Source organism: Macrotis lagotis, chromosome 1, assembly GCF_037893015.1.
Source record: "Macrotis lagotis isolate mMagLag1 chromosome 1, bilby.v1.9.chrom.fasta, whole genome shotgun sequence".
In the NCBI taxonomy this organism is placed as follows: domain Eukaryota; kingdom Metazoa; phylum Chordata; class Mammalia; order Peramelemorphia; family Peramelidae; genus Macrotis; species Macrotis lagotis.
Window position 1 is genome coordinate 245756053 of NC_133658.1, and position 20504 is coordinate 245776556.

Here is a 20504-nt window from a genome sequence, read left to right on the forward strand (position 1 = left end):
GGCTTGATCAATCAATCAGCAATAGTTTCTGTACAGGCAGGCTCTCAATTGCATCATATTAATGAATAGTGAGCAGATGCCTCTTTCTATTCTTGGCTTAAAAAACAATGAGACCATTTCATTAGAGAATGAGGCTTAATCTTAAGTTGTTGTAAATGTGACTTTTACTCAGTACTTAATTAGCTATGTTATAAACCAAAGGAAAATAAAGTTAAAAAGTATGCTTTATTCTGCATTCAAAGTTCATTAATTGTCTCTTTGGAGATCTATAGCATTTTTCATCATGGTTCCTTTGGAATGGAATCATTACCTTGTCTTACTATTCTACATATCAATAAAGTTATTAGTTACCCCCATGAATGGTGAAATTCTCTACAGGAACAGAGCTGGCTACGTTTCCTATGTGTGTCAGAACCTCTTCAGTCAGACCAGTTGAAGGGCAAGACATACTCCTGGGCTGTCCATCCAGAGTAAAAAAACCTGAAAGAGAAATGGATTATCACCATGTCTACTTTTATGAGTCCTATGATGTTAAACTGAAGGACAAAGATTATTTTTTATTTCCTGAATTGAATGAGAAAATATGCAACACTTTATAGAAGGGGATTCAGGGTAAAAGATCTCAGGACTCAGATTCATTAGAACTCTTTCAAATTTTGAAGTGGCAACTTTGGTATTTACAACATTCTATCTTATATTATAGTTACTTCTGTACATATTTTATCTCTATTAGAATAAAAGCTCCTGGAAGGCAGAGACTAGAAATTATCAATCATGGGATCATGAGTCTAGAACTGAAAGGGATCCCAATGGCCATCAAGTCCAATGCTCTCATTTTAGTGATGAGGAAACCAAGCCCTAGGGAGAATATGTATGACTCACTTAGAGTCACACAGACAGTTAAATTTCACAAACAGGATTTGAATCCAGGTTCTCTGATTCCAGAGGCAGAGTTTGAATTCAGTTCCTCTGCATCAAGAGTTCTTTCCCCTGTAATAGTGATTCTGTATGGTTATGAGTTGTACAATATCACAAACTTCAAAGGATGAAGGTTGAGGGTCATCTACTAGGCAATGGAAAAGTACATGGTGAGAAGGCTGCAACATCACCAATGAAGAGCAGGATAGGAGAAGTGGAAAAAAAAGGATGTATGACCAGAAAAGTGAGTCAAGAGAGAGAAAACAATTAACTGACAGATATACTATAGAATGTTTATGGGGGAAAAAAATAGAAAAAATTCACAAAAGAGAAGAAAAAATTGGTAATAGTCTGTATTACTCAAAGAAATCACTCATGGATGAAGTCATAGATCCCTTGAAGTATAATTTCTACTCTACCTTTAATTGTATGTTCATTATAATTCATCTTTGAAAAGGGGCCATATAGTCCTGATTAAAAAAAGAGTACTCTCTGAGATTCCCATCAAAGGTCTCTCAGATCTGGTTTTTGTAATAGACATTTGAAGTTTATAATTTTCTTTTTGTTTAATATATTTATCAAGTTCTAAAACAAGAATATTAAAATTTAAAATAAAAGTTTTATTGCTTTTTTCTCGGCTTTTCTTTACTCAGTTGCTATTTCCATTTGATATGTATGTTTAATTTTTATGTATTTTAATTGTATCTACAGTACCTTTGAGCATAATGTAGTTTCCCTGTTTGTCTCTCTTGACAGTATTCTGTTTTTACTGTTGAATTGTCCAAAACTGTGAATTCAATGACTACTTATGCAACAAATTTTAGGATCTATTTTCTAATTCATTCTTCAATTTTTATGTTTTAGAATTCAATTCAGCCAATGCTGGAATGTTATTAAAACATAGATATATTTTAAAAATCAAAATGAGGTGTTGTACCAGCTGTTTTGTTTAAACAATTTGATCTTAAGTCTCCACTCTCACAGTGATATCATCTCCCAACTCTTCTCAGCCCAGTCTAGCCCAGATCTCTAGATAGGACTTTTATTAATACAAACCTTTTTTTTTTTTTTTTTTTTTTTTTAAACAATTCCTTTACTCAACCCAGGGAAGAATGTGGCTCAGGAACCTCCCTATTCCCCATCCTCCCATTCTCTGCTTGAATGCCTTCTACCTCTCACCTGCATTCTAAGAAACTAATTCATTCTCTTCTTGTCCTTCCACTGTTGTCTCAGAACAAAAAAGCTTTTATAAGTGACCTATTACTACTCACCAGGCCAGGGTGAGTCAAGCCAGTGCTTGATGTGTAGGATCTTCTCATCTTTAGATCTGGCAAAGGCTTCCTCACAGATCTTATCATACTTGGAAATCTCCTCCTAGAAAGTAGTGACACAGCACATTAGGTACAAGACCAAACAGTGAGTGTATCAGACTCCAGAGACTGTTCTCTCATATTTCAAGGGAGGACAACTTCCACTCATGTTCTAAAACTTCTTACTAAGCCAAGAAATTCAACCTATGCTAGCTCACAGGCATCCTGGAGTCAAGCTAACAACAGGTCTTCTTTGTACCTCAAATCAACCAGGACCCCCCCCCCCCATGGAATTAGGACATTCCATATATACACGTGTGTGTGTGTGTGTGTGTGTGTGTGTGTGTGTGTGTGTGTGTATGTATTTCCTTGTTGTTTGATTCTTTTTAGTTATGTCTGCCTCTTTGTAACCCTATCTGGGGTCTGGGATTTTCTTGGGAAAGATACTAAACAGTTTGTCATTTCCTTCTTCAGCTCATTTTATAGATAAGGAAACTGAGGCAAACAAGGTAAAGTGACTTGCCCAGAGTTAAGCAGCTAGTAAGTATCTGTGCAGTATGGTTATGATGCCACATTGCTGCCCCTATATATTTTTTTTAATCATATCCAATAGATCAAAGACTCCAAATCTATAACCTGCAGCCCTGATCTGACCCTTTTTGTCCCAATGTTTCTTTTTTCTTTTAATCCACATATATGCTGGTATTTAAACCAAACTAGCTGTCTTCCTTCCCAAACACTATCCACTATCCTTCCTTCTTCAAAACTTATCCCCCTATTTTATCAGTTTTGGAATGACTGTTTTCTACTTTTAAGTTTTTTTGGGGTTTTTTTTTGCAAGGCAAATGGGGTTAAGTGGCTTGCCCAAGGCCATACAGCTAGGTAATTATTAAGTGTCTGAGACTGGATTTGAACCCAGGTACTCCTGACTCCAAGGCCGGTGCTTTATCCACTGTGCCACCTAGCCGCCCGTTTTCTACTTTTATAAGTCTCCTGAGTTGCTCTATTTGTTATTTAAAACCCATCATAATATATTTTTCCAGACTTATTTCCCATAATTCTTTTTTTTTTTTTTTTTGCAAGGCAAATGGGGTTAAGTGGCTTGCCCAAGGCCACACAGCTAGGTAATTATTAAGTGTCTGAGACTGGATTTGAACCCAGATACTCCTGACTCCAGGGCCGGTGCTTTATCCACTGCGCCACCTAGCCGCCCCTCCCACAATTCTTCTTAAAAAAAAAAAAACACCTTAATTCATTTTTTCCCCAATTATATGTAAAAATAACTTTTTTTTGAGTTCCAAATTCACTCTCCTTTCCTTCCCCCTAAGAAGGAGTCAAACAGTTTGACTTAGATTGTACATGTATAGTCATGTAAATACATTTCTATCGAAGTTATTTTGTGAAAGAAAAGACCAAAAAAACCCCAAGAAAAATAAAGGAAAACTATCTTTGTTTTTTTTTTTTTGGTAAGGCAAACGGAGTTAAGTGGCTTGCCCAAGGCCACACAGCTAGGTAATTATTAAGTGTCTGAGACTGGATTTGAACCCAGGTACTCCTGACTCCAAGGCGGGTGCTTTATCCACTACGCCACCTAGCTGCCCCCCTCCCCTTCTTTCAAAACAATGCTTGAGTCTCACTTCTTTTGTGAAATGATCTCTTTCCTTTAAACTCTTACATTGTATTTGTTCAATTCAAAATTCATAAGTGCCTACTATGTGCCCAGATATAATACTAGGACAGTGGGAATACAAAGACAAAAATATGAACATACCCTATGCTCAAGGAGCTTACATTCACCTGAGGGCAGATAACATGTGAATAAAACAGAAGGGTTTTTTTGGGGGGAAGAGGGGTAGAAGGGAGTGGTATAGTTTCAGTAGGGGCAAAGGATCCACTAACAACTGGGAGAAACCTGGAAAGGCTTCTTGTAGGAAAAACACTTTAAGCTGAGCTAGGGTTTCCGAGAAAAAGTCAAGTTGAGAACATTCCTGGTATGGGGAAAGCCTGTACAAAAGAATGGGGATGGGAATATCATGTATGTGGAGCACCAAATCAGCCAAGTGGCTAGAGTATTGGAGGCCAGTAAGGTATTGTCAGTCCTATAAGTCAGGTTGTTGTTGCATAGGAAAGGGCTATAAGATTGCAAGGCAAAGAGAAGCACTGAAAGCTTAAGCAAAGGAGTGATGGGTTAAAATCCCATTTTGTCTTGTTTTACAGATTATATATATATATATATATATATATATATATATATATATATAATATATATATACTTTTTCTATCTTCCTATTAGAATGGAGGTTCCTTGAGGACAAAGATTGTCTTAAAAAAATCTCTTAACATATGTGTGGGATATAAGCAAGTCAATAAACCATATTTGTAATTCTAGCACTTAAAACGCAACTACAATGAACATGTCTCAACTCTATCTCTTCTACTGCTACTTCATATGTGTTTGAGTAGAATCCTTCCCACTAATTTGTTCTCTAAGACAAGTACTAAGGCTATAACCTTCTTTCTTTGTCCAGTTCATCTTTGTCCAGTTCAGAATTTAGGCACTCAATAAACTTTAGAGTTTGATGGGGGTAAAAAAGGATAATCCAAGTTTCTGTACCTCATATTCAGGCTGATTGACAACTCCCTGTGACACGAGGGTCTCAGCATATTTCTGCAACACAGGTTTCTGTTTTCTGATCTGCTTGTACATGAGGGGCTGAGTGAACATAGGTTCATCCATTTCGTTGTGACCATTACGTCGGTAACATACCTACACAGCAAAGGAAAGAAGTATTAGAAAACTTAATTCACTAGTTATATTTGAGAAATGGAAAAGTCTCAGGGTAAAAAACACAATGAGCTAGAACTCAGGAGATCCTAGTCCAATATGGGTACATAACCTCCTGGTTCATTCCTTTCAAATAGGATGTCTCTCCCTTCTTAATTTTCAGGAATGCTTTGTGAGCTTAGAAAAAAATTGAAAATGCTCTAAAAACATAAGTCTCTTCTTAAAGAGGAGAAGTTGAGAAAAAATGACAAATCAATATTGGAGAGACTGTGGGAAGACAGGTATGCTAACATATTGCTGGTGGAGCTGTGAAATGGTATGCATTTTGCAAAGCAATTTGGAATTATGCAAGTAAAATGATTATAATGTTCATATCCTTTGAACCAGAAACTCCATTCCAGGTTTATACAATCATTAAGGGAAAAAACCCCATGTATTACAAAATATTTATAGCAGTACTTTTTATGATACTTAAGAAGAGAAATAAAGTAAATGCCATTGATTGGGGGATGATTAAACAAACAGAATATCATCATGCTGTAAGAAATAATGTGTGCAATGAATATAGAGAAGCACAGAAAGAGCTATTATGAACTGATATAAACTACAGAAAACAGTAAAAGAAAACAACATAAAGAGTAATTTCACAAAGTAAATGGAAAGAATGGTGACATACCAAAAAGAAAATCAAAAGTTAAAATGCAATAAAATTATAAAGATCAAGTGAGTCTACCTCCAATCCACTCCTCTTTCATGGAGGAGGAAGATATACAAATGTTACATATTTGCTCATGTGTTTGGACTTGACTTTTTTCATCTCCAAAAATACTCTTTGTCACATGGGACAGATTTCAAGGAGGGGAAAGAAAAAGGAAGGGACACATGGGATACTATGCTGATATAAGAAATAGAAAATATCAATAAAATCTTATTTTAAAAAACAGAAGGTTAACATGTTTAGTTGAAAGGAAAAGGTCAATCTCATAATTAGCAATTTTCTATGACTTCAATGCTTCTGTTAGTCAGAAATAATAAGATGACGTAGCACTTATCTGTGCTAGGAAAGAATAGAATATAGTCTGTAAACTGGAGGATAGTCAGCCTGACAGATTCCTATCAAAATCACAGAATGATTAAAGAAACTTGAGGATACTTAACTTGAGCAAGGAAGTCAAAATGGGCATGACAACCTTGCTTTGGTCCAAAAGGCAATAGTGGGGTAAAGGCAGATTTAGGTTTCAAGTAAAAAAAAAATTTCTAATAACTATTTGGGCTATCAAATAGTTATAAAGGAATGAATGCCTTGGGAGATTTTCCCTCATTAGAGATCTTCAAAGGAAGGCAAAAATGACCATCTGTTAAGTATGTAGAAAAAAGGATTCTTATTCAATTATGGGGTAGGACCAAATAATCTTTGAGTCCTTTCCAACCCTTGAAATGCAATAACTTTAGAACTGGAGGAATATTTACAAGAATTAAATAATGAGGAAAATTCTGAGTTGCCAAGACAAGTTAAGATTCCCTCCTCCTTTCCTCTTAAACCCCCACAAAAAGCCAAAAGTAATGAAAGGTGAGTTAAGAAAACAAAGCATTAATGTCCATGGCAGTGAGATACAGAGCTCCAGAACATCAATGACTAAATTCAATTGGTTACTTACCAAATCCACAACCACATCCTTATGAAAAGTGCTCCTCCACTCAGCAGCCACATTACACACATACATAACTGCTTCAGGGTCATCGGCATTCACATGGAAAATTGGTGCATTCACCACCCTGGCCACATCAGTAGGATATGGAGAAGAACGGGCCATCCGGGGGTCTGTGGTAAAACCAATCTGCAAGGAAAATGTCCAGCCCTGGGTCAACTAGGATACTCCTGAAATCACTTAAGGAAAGCTTCATAATAGCTCCACCATTATCATTTACCACCACCACATCCAGAGGTTTCGAAAGTATGAATGATAAAAAAAGGTCTAAATACATTAGACCTAAGAAATAACCAAAAAAAAAAAAAACTATCTCTAGGCATAGCAACTATTAGGTTTACCTCAATCAAGTAATTTCAAAATAACACTGTGATTCTCTTGTAACCAACTACCACTGTGAAGTCTGGATACCCTGCTATAAGCTGTAACATTTGGCTAAGAGATCAATTATAACATAGTTTCTATGGAACTGTTTCCTGGAATTTTGTTTCTCATTTTGTAGAAATGTTTCTGCATTTTGCAGAAAAAGGCCCAGACTTGACACAGCTGTCACCTGAGATACCATGAAGACACGTGTGAGAACACACACTCCACTCTTCTCCCCTCCCCAGAAGACAGAATGGGGCTTTGAGGGATCACATACATGAAAGACTACATTTTTCTAGCAGAAGAACAATAGTAAAGTCATCCACTCCTGTCAGTTTTTAAACAATCAATTGATGTCCAAAGGTCATAGAAAGGTTTATTTAGATTTTGTTGAAAGAGGAGGAAGAATGCCCGTCACTTAAGAGAAGGGAGGTTTTACAAAAGACTGAGAATTGCAAAAAACTAAAGTTGCTTTTTTTAAAAACAACTTTCCCTATTCTCTTACAATGATTATACAGTTGGGCAGCAAATAATTAGATTTAAGTACATAGTAGAAGACTTACAGGTACTATCTGTGTGCCTCTGGAAAAGTGATTTAACCACTCTGTTTCCTCATCTAAAATGGGGGAGTTGGATTTGATAACTTCTACATTTCCTTGTAGCTACAAATCAAGGAGCCTGTGAAATGTCTGTAATGTTGAATTTTCAAATGGCTCAGTGAGGTCCATCACTATGGGAACTAGTGCCAAATGAATGAATATAAAAAAAATCAGAGAGTCAGGATCGTACAATAGAAAACCAAGGTTCAAAACTGTAGTGTGTGTGTGTGTGTGTGTGTGTGTGTGTGTGTGTGTATATATATATATATATGTATGATATGTATGTATGTTATGGAACACTATTCTACTAGAAACCAGGAGGGGTGGGAATTCAGAGAAGCCTGGAAAGACTTGCATGAACTGATGCTGAGTGAAATGAGTGGAATCAGAAGAACATTATAATACAACTTAACAGCAACATGGAGGTGACAATCAACCTTATTGGACTTGCTAATTTCATCAGTGTAATGATCAGGAACAATTTTAGGGTATCTATGATGGAGAATACTATCTATATCCAAAGAAAGAATTGTGGAGTTTAAACAAAGACCAATTACCTTCAATTAAAAAAAAGTTATATTTTGTATTATATAATTTTACTATTTCTTATATTTTATTTTTTCCTTAAGATGATTTTTCTCTGAACACATTCAATTTTGATCAATGTAAAGCAATATAAAGACTATCAGTCTGCCTTTTATGGAGGGTGGGGGGAAGGAAATGAAGTTGGTGAAAAAATTGTAAAATTAAAAAAAAAAACAAAAAAAACCCCAGGGTTCAAATACTCCCTTTCATACTTCCTAGCTGTGTGACCAGAGGGAAGTCTTTTACTCTTCAGGCAAGTTTTGGATAATTAATGATAATGACAATAATAGCAACAGTGATAGCAGCTCACATTTATACAGCACCTACGCTTGTGTAAGGCCCTTATGCTAAGCACTTTACAATTATTATCCTAAGTGATCCTCACAACAACCTTGGGAGGTAGGTACTATTATTATCTCCATTTTACAGTTGAAGAAACTGAAACAAAGGGTAAGTGATTTGTCCAAGGTCACACAGCTGGTACATGTCAGAGTACCAATTTGAACTTGAGTTTTCTTGCCTCCAGGCTTAGTGCTCTATCCATTGAGCAACCTTGCTGTCCCTTGACTTTAATTTATAAAAGCTTGCAATCTGCATTAGTAAGAATTCGCATACCATCAAACTCAAAAGACTTTGCTTTTTATTTTTGACATATTTAAATGACCTGCTTGTATTCTTATTCTTCTACAGCAGAAGAACTGACAAGGTTGGCTAAACAGAGATACAGAATCACCAGTTTGGCTAACACAAGTCACACCATGAATGTTCTGGAAAATGTCCAGGTTGGGCAGCTATGGATATCAACAATTTAAAAGATTAATTTTATCTGTAAAGCAGATGAGAAACTATTCAAAGAGAGGAAAAGTCAGTTCAACCAGAAGAGAAGTTTAGGGGCATAGTCCAAACCATTTTCTATTGTCAAACCCACTTTGTAATATCAGTATGTGAAAAAGTAACACTATTGAGCAGGCAGGACTAGAGCCTTTCTGCATAGGAAATTTAATCACCAAAACCTTATACAACACAATTTAACCAGGAGAAAAGTTCAGATGGAATAAGCTAGTCATTTAGAATTCTTTATACTCCTATTCCACCCTGTCCTGATTTTGTCATGGTTCGTGAACTTCCTCATGAATTGAATGACTGACTGCTCCTATTCATCCATTACCCCAGCCTAATGAAATCCTATTCTCGCTCTAAAGACAAACTTAGATATTCCAGCTTCCATGAGGCCTTTCTTGATATCTTTGAACAGACTCTCTCTGAAAGGATTCATTATACTGGAGGACTTCCTCTAGGTTTTACTATTACCAGCTCAATAACCTATCCATTCAAAAGCACACTGAAGTTTGGTCAAGAGGCATTGTTCAGTCACTTATTTTTTCCCTATGTGTATAGTTAAACTGAATTCAAATGATTACTGATTTTAGGAGGTTCTGTAATACTTGGAGCTTGATGTTTTCAACACAATTACATCTTAAAATTTATAATTCAAGATTATCAGAGAAGACTTCAGCATTACAGAAAAAACTTTCTTTCAATGATTTTTTTTGCTGAATGTCCTGACATTGCTAAATACCTTTCATGAGCTTTTATTCCTGTTTTAACCCTTATTTGATATTGATAACCAGAAGAGAATTAAGCAAATTTATATCCATTGCATTCACCAAAGAGTCCTATGTGAGTTATCTTAAGTAGGGAGCTAGGTGGTACAATGAATAGAATTGCCAGAGTCAGGAAAACAGAAGTTCAAATCTGGCATCAAATACTACCTAGTTGTATAACTTGGGCAAGTTACTTAACCTTTGCCTACCTCAGTTTCCTCTTCTATAAACTAGGAATAATAATAGTAACTACCTTACAGGGTTGTTATAAGGATAAAATGAAATAATATTTAAAAATTATAAACATGTTAACTATTGTTATTATTATATGCCTGGGAAACATGTTCTTGGAGGAGAGACTCTGAGGTCATCCTTTTATCAAATGAATCCAATGCTTCTTTATAATCAACCAACAAGAAATAACAGTGGAAACTTGCCTTCTCTACATCTGTCAGTCAGGTGCAGGATTGTAAAGATATGATGGACAGTACAACATTTGTGAAAGTCAGTTTTCTACTGAGGATACTTTAGACAGAGATGTGTATATTATTCTTATAAAAGTTTTTTTTTTTAAAGGTTTTTGCAAGGCAATGAGGTTAGGTGGCTTGCCCAAGGCCACACAGCTAGTTAATTATTAAGTGTCTGAGACCAGATTTGAACCCAGGTACTCCTAACTCCAGGGCTGGTGCTTTATCCACTGTGCCACCTAGCCACCCCCTTATAAAAGTTTTTAGAGAAATGAGAATGCAGGCAAACAAGACTAAAGAATGAGTTATTTAGGTCCTGTTAATTAATTGCCTTTTTTTTGGGAAAGTGAGCCCATATGTTATTTTTTTCCTTTCCAGACATTCAGTATTTTCCCCTTTTAAGTTATCTTAAGAACTGATTCTTCAATGCCTTCAAAATCGTGGCATGTCCAAGCAAGATTTTCCAGTTTATCTTCCTTGGTATCACTTTTCACTTTCCCATACAACACTTCTTATGCAGTTATATCAAGGATTATTTTATAGTAGTTGTTAGGGTTTATATCATGTTCCCCCTAAACTATTGATTCCACAAGGGCAGGATTCTGTACTATTTCATCTCTGAATTCTGTCCCACTGTCAGCTCTATCACTGGGCCCTCTCTCTGTATAGCAGGTTCACTGATGCTAGTTATAAGATGATTTTTGAACAGTCAAAGTGCTTGTGCTTAAGGAATAGAGCCAGATTTTTCAGTAAAGGTTAGATAGGAAAAATCCATGTCACCTGATTGTTAACGACCACATGCACAGTGCCATGTGTAGTGTAGGAGGGAAGATCACTCAAGTGGAATGTCTCGTACACAATACCCTGTCCAGCAAATGCAGCATCACCATGTAGAAGGATGGACATCACCTAAAAGATACAGGAGAATAAGTAGACAATGAATTCAGATGAAAAAATTTTCCTTTTAGATCCTCAAACTCAAAAGGATAGTGGAAGCTAATGTGGGATTTTTTATGCAGTGCATTTGGAAAGAATCAAATTTGCTTGGTAGTGGATCCAAAGAAGTTAGTCAAATTGACAAGAAACAATACAGTGTAGTAAAAAGATAAAGGACTGGTTTTAGAGTCAGGAAAATATGGTTTTGAATCCTGCCTCTGATACATACTAGTTTAATAATCACATCCTTTAACCTTTTAGTGTACCAGCCTCTAAGAACTTTGTTGCTGTTTTATATTGGTAAAGAATATTTTCATATGGAAGAATTCCTTCTATTGATTAAATTATAGATTTGACTCATGGATGAGTAGGAGCAGAGTAGTCACTAAATTACAGATTTGATCCAAAAACAGTGTCACAATCAAACCAAAAAAAGGCTGGCTTGTAAAGGTGACTGTTGGGTAGAAGTGTCAAGGTAACATGCAAAGGCTTTACTTTTCCATTGACTTTAGAAACTTTTATAGATTTTGGGACATGATGCCTCAAAATGTATTTACTTTGTAGATGGTAAAAATCATTATTAAAAAGGTCCTTAGTTTGAATTCTTACCTTTTAAGTTTTCACTTATATTTCTTTTTCCCAGAGATCCTCAATTCTGTTATTCTAGGCTAGTTATATTCTTTACTTTCAGTTGTAGTCTTTTCCCAATATTCTGGTGGCCCAATAATACCTTAATGCTAGATTTCATCACTCCTTATGACCTTTTCTTAGTTCTCTGGCTATGCTTCAGTGCTCAAACATGAACAACTCATTTGTCATTACTATGACTCTTCACTCTGTAAGTGGCTGTAATTGTTATCTCAGGGACATGATAAAACAGGATGAAAAGATATAATTACATACCACACATGTAAATCTGATGGTAACTGTCCACTCTCTAAGAATTTATTTAGCATTGGGCCTCAAAACTGTGGTCCACTGGGCATGAGCTGTATCTGTTTGCTACATTATAGCATTTGAGAAATGCCTTCAGATAATAAAAATCCCCAAGGCTACATAAATGCTGAGCCACATTTGGTAAAGACTCACAAATCTTGTACAAGGTTATGTAATCTTTCATGTGTATTGGGGGCCATTATGTAATAGACATACCTCAGGTTTCAGATTTCTTAAGTGTAAAAAACCCACTAAATTCCCTCATAGATACAGAGTAGTCACTACCAGAAAAGTGCTACAGGTAAGGGTAGAAGACAAGATAGGGGCTTGAGGTTATCTATGGGAGGTAAACAGGGAAGAGCAGATACCTCAATGGTGGGGGGAAAGATAAGAATAGGACTGTTGAGAAATAAGATAGTGCCAGAGAGAAAGGAATGGAAGAAAGGTAGAACAGTTGCTGTCAATATAAATGATTCAAACCCTGACTCTCCAGGGTTTCCTTTAAATTGTTAGTGATGGTGCCTTTTGTTTTTACATAAGTTATCTCCTGGTATCTTTATCACCCCCACAGGAAGCCTGTCACACCCTGAACTATTCTTTGTGCAGTGAAGGATACTGGATGTGGATTCAGGGAGCCTGGTTCAAATCTTGACTTTGCCACTTTGTGACCTTGAGTAAGTGAGATCACTTCTAGAATTATGTTTCCTGTTCTGTAAAATGATGAATTTGAATCAGATGACCCTTGAGGTTCCTTCCAGCTCTAAATTTATGAGCTAGAAATAAAAGCAAAAAAATCTGTCTGGGTGAGCATTATTTTACATTTGTGTCCTCTAGATTTTCTTAAGAGAGTAACTACGGGTCTCTATCTGCAAAATATTGTATAATTTGACCAGACCCCAAATCACTAATCAAAATCAAAAAAATATAAGTTCTCTGGAGGGGTGCATAGTAGGGTAGTGGTGGTAAGGAAATAAGACAAACATCAGTTTCCTTTTTGTCTTTTCATCCCCAGGGCTTGATACTTAGTATATGCTTAATAAATGCTTGCTGATTGAATGAATGAAAGATAAAGACATTTGCTAGGGTTCAAATGGCAGCTTATTTTTAATTTAGAAAAGACAGATGATTTTAAAGTGCTCATTCTTTGTTCATTTTCTACTGTGTTGCTACAATCTCATTATTTTTCAGGGATACATGAATGGATTGAGGAGAATTTCCTGATTACAAGAAAGACAATTTACTCTTTCCTTTTCTCAAAGATTTTACGTAATACCTTGCCTTCTACAACTCAATGCCAAATATGTTAAGCAGATCATCTTGTAGTCACTAACCAGGGAACTAAAAGACTAGAGGAAAATATCTGGCCCCAGAGAAAGAGACAAGAGAGACCAAGATTTATCGCTCTTCAAAAGGCTAGCCAGTCCTCCCGGGTTTTGGGCTTTTCTAAAGCAGGTAACTTAAAGCCATTTCTTTACTTTTGAATGCTCTATGACAAGCAAGCCTGTATTCTGGCTCCATTTCCCTTATCTCACAGTACTGGTCCTCTGGTCATTCATTTAAATGTTACCACACTTTACACATTACCTTCTACCACTCTTCCATTATTAGTTCTTTTCTTCCATGACTTCTGAAATTATTCTGTATATATGCTACATTCTTCCTTGTCAACATTTTGTACCTCCTCAAATAGAATTTGATGGACCTAGCATTAAGGGTAGAGAAGACTTCATTTTTCTCAGCACCCAGGAAATAGTAGATACTTAAATAAATACTGATTCCTGTAGTACTAATCTCTAAGGCTAGAGAGGGAGCATGGTATAGGGGAAAAATTGCTGAATTTGGAGTCAGAGGACCTGAGTTAGAATTTCAGCTAAGCTTACTTTCCTGAGTCTTGATTTCCTCATCTGTAAAATGTAGAAGTTAGATTAGGTGATCTTTAAGATAGCTTTCTACCTCTGAATCCTATTATCCTAATTAGTGGTTGAGCTATATAATTTCTTGTTCTTCCCTTTTACTGATCACAAACTTTATAGTGATTTTTCTTTTACAAAGTCTCTTAAGCAACTCTTTCTATGTCTATGGTCCATACCCCATTTCAGACTCTCACTTCTTAAAAATACTCCAACAGCCTTCTAAGCAGACTCAAAAACTCTTAGGCATGTAACACTGCCAGATTAATCAGCTAAAAAACACTTTTATTGTTTCACTCACCAGTCACTAGATTGTAAGCTCTCCAGGGCCAGAGACCACATATATGATCATGGCCCGAAAGCTGGAAGTAAACTCAGAGATATCATATCTAATTCAACCCCTTCTTTAGAGATGAGGAAACTGAGGCCCAGGGTAGGTAGGTGATTTGCCCAAGGTCATAAAGTTACTAAGCTCATGGTATAGCTCTGATATAGAGTGAGCTTACTGGCTCTGTGCTCATGTTTCATTTTCTTTCTAGGTTGATACTGATAAGCATTCAGGCCTGTACATTCTAGCTAGCCAAATATTTGTTGAAAAAATGAATCTTAAAAATCTGTAATAATAACTCCCTGTGAACTGACAGGTAAAGTCCAGCTCCTTGGGTCATTTGATTCTTCATATGTGTCATTTGAGATTCTTCATAAGCTGAATTCATCAAATCACCTGTTTCCTAAGGTAAGCATTCTGTTTTAGGCTGCCCAGTTTCCTTGCTGTCCTGCCCCACACATTACCTCTATTCATGCTCTCTCTCTCCAACTTTTTCCCCCCTGTGAAGTCCATTCTTCTCCATCTATTAAAATCCTATTTATTCTTCAAGGCCTAGCACAAATTCTTACTTTTTTAAAAAAAAAAATTGATAACAAGAAAATTTATTCTCTTCTGATACCATAAACTGAATGCCTTTTTATGTTCTTAAGCTCCATTAACTGCTACTAATTTCTATAAGCTTTCTCCTTCGTGTAAAGGTGTTTTGTTGAGAGGAGAAAATAAAGGAGAGAGAAAGGGAGAGAAAAGAGGAAGAGATGGAGAGTGTGTACACATGTGAATGAGTTTTCTCCTCAGTCTCACCTTTCCCATCTATAAACTAAGGATAATGTTATATCTGGAGTATCTACCTTAAAGAGATGTGAAGAGGTAGCTAGGTGGCGCAGTGGATAGAGCAGTAGCCCTGGGGTAAGGAGGATCTGAGTTCAAATTCGACTTCAAACAATAATGATTGCTTAGCTATGTGACCTTGGGCAAGTCACTTAACTCCACTGCCTTGACAAAAAAAAAGGGGGGCTATGATGAGGATCAAATTAAATTAAGAGTTTTGCAAATTTAATGTGATACATGTTATTCTCTATAGGCATTTGAAAAAGAAAGAAACAACACATTTTTGGAGGGCTGTCACTTTGGGATAGTTATTCTTATAGGGATTGACTGGGGTTTGGGAATTCTTGCAAACTTGCTTGACAAGTTTCAAGTCATTTCTAAGGAGAAAAAAGTCACCTAGACAGTTTCATGTTCTATAAGATATGGAAGAGATAGTGTCCTGAGCCTGACTATATGGTTTTGTCAATTATATCCAGTTATTATCCTCTAAGGAAGCTTACCTTCTTTCCTTCAGTATCCCCACAATAAAATTGCTCAGCTTTGGTTTTTCCCATAACCACTGGGTCAGCAGCCTCTAGGTGAGAAGGGTTTGCCACCAATGACAGTGTGATGTTTCTGTCTGTTACTCGGTTAATCCTCCGGTGATACATGCCCAAGTGATATTTCACATCTCCAGAACCCTAGATATACCAACATGTCAACATATTTGGCAGAACAAAGTCACATTTTTGTTGTTGGAAAAGTAAAATTGTTTTTGGGTTTAGAAAGTAACTGTTCTAAGCTCCTTTTTTTCTCATTACAATCTCCTAATACTTTCTATCAGTGGTATAAAACAAATAGAAATGAGAAACTGAGGCAAAATATTTTGCGAAGGAACTGTTTTAACCAATGTGTGGCTAAGCAAGATGAAAATGGAAAAACTTGCCCCACAGCAGAAGGGTCAAACTCATGGTCTTGGTGAATGTGGTTGAATCAGGTGGCACAGTGGATAGAGCACCAGCCCTGGAGTCAGGAGTACCTGAGTTAAAATCCAGCCTCAGACACTTAAAACCCCCCAAAAAACAAAACAAAACAAAAAAACACAAAAAACCAAAGTTGGGAAATATTTGGGGCAGTTAGGTGGCACAGTGGATAGAGCATTGGGCCTGGAATAAGGAATATTCATCTTCCTAAATTCAGTCTCAGACACTTCCTAGCTGTATGACTTTGAGCAAATCACTTCCATTTACTTCAGCTCCTCATCAGTAAAATGACCTGGAGAGGAAATGGCACTAAAGAATCTTTGTTAAGAAGCTCCCAAACAGGGCGACATGAGGAGTTGGGACATGATTGAACATGATGAGAAATGTTTAACAAAAAAATAAAAATACAATATAAATATTAATTTATATTTTTCTCAGGGATCTGTTTCTGAGTTTGACACTACTGCTCCATACCAAAGTGGTGCTAGCCTAAAGATTTAGCTGCAAGACTGGTAACTTGTGCTATTGGTATCAAACTTCAGCATTTCAAGGTATTTATTCTGGTAATTCCGGCATGTAACTATTTTGCCAGTGAGGACAGTCCTTTGCTGTGATCCTTTTTATTCCCATTTCCTAACATCACAGAAGGTATCTTGGTCTGCAGAAGTTTATTTCTACAGATAGGTTAATAGATATGACAATTAGGATTGATCAAACTGGTCTGAAGGGAAAGGTGGGCAGTAATGTTTCAAGACTAAGCCTTGTTCACTACAGCAAACAAGAATACTCCATGTACTTTCAGGGAAACTTTTTTTTAGGTTTTTTTTTGCAAGGTAAATGGGGTTACGTGGTTTGCTCAAGGCCACACAGCTAGGTAATTATTAAGTGTCTGAGACCGGATTTGAACTCAGGTACTCCTGACTCCAAGGCCAGTGCCGGATTTGAACCCAGGTACTCCTGACTCCAAGGCCGGTGCTTTATCCACTATGCCACCTAGCCACCCCCTCAGGGAAACTTTTAGCAAACAAGCTGGTTGACCCAGCTTTGGAAGGCAAGAGTAACTGCACAAACTAGACCTCAAGAAACATCTTTTGCAGCTATTAGGTTTAGTGGATGCCAAGCTCCAGTGAACACAGGACAAGTGACTCACCTCATCAGCCGCCTCCAACTTTGAATCAAATTGACAGAAAATCTGCTCCAGTTCCTTCCTGATCACATTTGCAAGCACATTCAGGCGCCCTCTGTGTCATACACACAAACAAGATGGGATCAGCAGACCTGCACTGACAGCAGTCCCTGAGTCCAGTGACAAAAGCCACTTCTTCATTTAATCTCTAGTCTACCTGCAGGTTTGGTCTTCTTCCTTCTGCCCCCATTGATCACTTCTTTCTTAGTGGCACAAGCATAAGAACTGGAGGGCTGTCTGATAGAGCACTGAATCACTATCTTTTGATAGCCCAGATTTCAATTTTGTTCAGGAGGTGGGTTGAAGAGACCTGTCTCAGGTTGCAGTTTTCTACAGTTCATTCACCCATATAAGATGTTATTTTTCTCCATATTCTCTTTTTTTGTCCTCCCCAACACTGTTCATGATTTCTGACCATCCCCTATAATTCACGAATGCCCCAAACTCCATTCCAGGAAGATATTAACTACTAATCCCAATCTTTATGATAAAATGAAATTGAGAGTCAGAGGCCCTGCTGGCTTGTCAGATCCTGACTCTGTCATTACTGGTCTTGAGAAAGCTCTGGACCTCTGAAGTCCAAAATCTTCTACTCAGGATCCTAGGAATTGTTCTACACAGGAGCATTCTTAATACAAATCATGAAAGGAAATGGTTCCTACTTCCAACAAGTAGCTATGCAATGTCAGTGTTATGCTATAATCACTCCTAATCTGAGAAGGGGAGTATTTGGATCAAGAATGTTGAATGCTTAAAGCAAGAAAGACACAAGGATCTTCTACAAGGAGTATTTTACTGCAAGCTCAAAAATGGTAGTCCTGTGATGAAAATTAAAATAGAGAAGGGTCATTATTTTATGAGGTGCTGGGTCACCCAATGGTAGTGGACCTTAAAATGGAATGGTTTAAAAAAAATAGATTTTAAGGTATTCATTAGTCAATGTTACCAAAAAAGAGACTTCATATCTTCTTGCATGAGGAGCATGATAACATTCACACCTTTTTACTCCCACTACAGTTATCTTTAAGAGGCACAGACATGTCTTATAAAAGAGCTCACTGGGCTCAACAGCATTCTGTCTATTCAGTTTACCTATGTGGCATTCCCATGATCACATAATCCACTCCATTTTCACTTGACTTATCAATTATAGTCTTCAAGGCTGGGATCAGCACCTCACAACCTTCCAAGCCAAAACGTTTTTCAGACGACCACTTTCGCTGCAGGAATTCTTCAAACCTTGGAGACAAAAATCCACATACATTGCAGGAATTCTTATAGACCAACACATAAAGATTTGCTGACTATCCAGAAATAAGATCCAAATAGAGAATGCCAGAATGATGGCTTAAGTACAAGAATGATTCTTCTTTTATACCAGTTTTTTATAATCCTTTTCACTGACAACCTGAATTTCTACTTTGTAAGGTGGTAGATGAATGCAGAAACTGGGTAACAGATGTGGGGGGATTTTGTCTATCTTCCAACCATGAAAATATTATCCTTTCTTTTGTCTTTCCCCACCATTAACTGTTTCAGATTTCTGGCTATTCTTTATAACTAACTCATAAAAACTCCAACTCTACTTCTGTGGGATTTTAACTATTAATTTCTATCTTGAAGCATATTTAAGTCTAAGTTTGAAGGAATAATCCTTTTCTAACAATTTCAGGTGAAGTTATGAACTCTATGTCCTCAATGACTGCAAAATGGATTGTGAGGCTTTAGAATATGCATTTGTGTGGAAATATATTCCCTTAAAAGGGCACATTTTGGGTACATGAGTTAGAAAGAATTGTTGGAGCTTCAACCTCTAATATTATACCAGACATATCTACCTGGTTGATCGAACCAGTCTTGCTAGTAGCGTACGCTTCTCCTCATTTGTGAATTGCATGATGCCTGGGGTCTCAAATTTCTGTCGGATCCACTGGCACTGCTCCAGATCATTGATAAACATGAATTCCACTCCAATGTGCTGGCAATAAGCCATCTATTTTGCAAACACACCAGGAAAGCAAAGTACTTAAAAAAGGGGGTTTTAGCTGAGGACTAAGTGTGATCAAATGGATAAAAGCATGGTAGTCAACTCTAACATGCATCCTCCCTTCACTGGCACCAAGAGAGTGATCTAAAGGGTATTGCCAAAGATAGAGTCAGTTCCCTTTCCCCAAGTTTAGTAATAAAATGTTATCTGCAGGGGCTCAAATAAAAGTTGAGAGTTTCAAATGGGCAGTGGAAAGAGGCAACCAGAACCTTATATTTCTATTGTCACTCACTGCTTAAACACCAAGAACACTTATGCCCAAGACTTAGCATCTTCCACAAATCTTCCTCATCATTTATGGTAGCAAGAACAGATTATGTTGACTTCATGTGCTGGGTAACTCTTGGACAAATTCCAACCCTTGGAAGATGACTTCTTTGGCATCATAATGTTAAAAGGCAAAAAAAAACCCACTTATTGTGATGGTTGGAATCAACAAGAGAATCATTTTAGGATATAGGTTAGGAAATGGAATTGACTTCTGATATGGTAAAATTCAACCCCTTAATTTTTACAGATGCAGAAGCTAATGCCTGGAGGGTTGAAGTGATTTACTCATTGCCAGACTTAGTAAATAGTCAGGGCTAAGATTTAAACCCAGGTCTTCTGACTGCATTTCCTAGTACTGAGCTACGAGAGTCTTCACAGTCTCTTTCTTAGTTTTCACTGGATTACAGATCTAGGCTTAGGAAGTTCCAGAAAAGCTCAATTAGTTCATAACTTTTATTTTATTCATGAGGAATCTGAGGCCTAGGGGAGGTGAAGTGACTTGTCCAAGATCACAAAGGGTACTCTGGCTCAAATACTCAGGCTCCATAGTCAACAATGCTCTTTCCATTGTATAAATAAATACAATAGAACTATTATTCAGATAGGATTCCCTCCTTCCACTATTTTCTGCTTCAAGGATTTCCAATAACTCTGAATTTTAGGTTACTGTACCAGCTGAGTTAAATACCTTTAAATCTCACATCATGGTTTCATAGCTCAAACTTTTGTCCCTTATTACCATTCCCCAAAACTTTGCT

At 36.9% G+C, this 20504-nt stretch overlaps 1 protein-coding gene across 2 annotated transcripts in view; it reads right to left on the minus strand.

Annotated features, from left to right (window-relative positions):
* Positions 1–20504, minus strand: part of OGDH (oxoglutarate dehydrogenase) — a 101481-nt gene that overhangs the window by 11865 nt on the left and 69112 nt on the right. For both annotated transcript variants that reach the window (XM_074210066.1, XM_074210067.1), the window contains exons 6-14: positions 19268–19422; positions 18522–18668; positions 17394–17484; positions 15782–15961; positions 11124–11252; positions 6672–6851; positions 4843–4995; positions 2190–2292; positions 352–480 (exon numbers count right to left, since the gene is read on the minus strand). In XM_074210066.1, the coding sequence (XP_074066167.1) occupies positions 352–480; positions 2190–2292; positions 4843–4995; positions 6672–6851; positions 11124–11252; positions 15782–15961; positions 17394–17484; positions 18522–18668; positions 19268–19422 (1267 nt within the window). The remainder of the gene's footprint in view (positions 1–351; positions 481–2189; positions 2293–4842; positions 4996–6671; positions 6852–11123; positions 11253–15781; positions 15962–17393; positions 17485–18521; positions 18669–19267; positions 19423–20504) is intronic.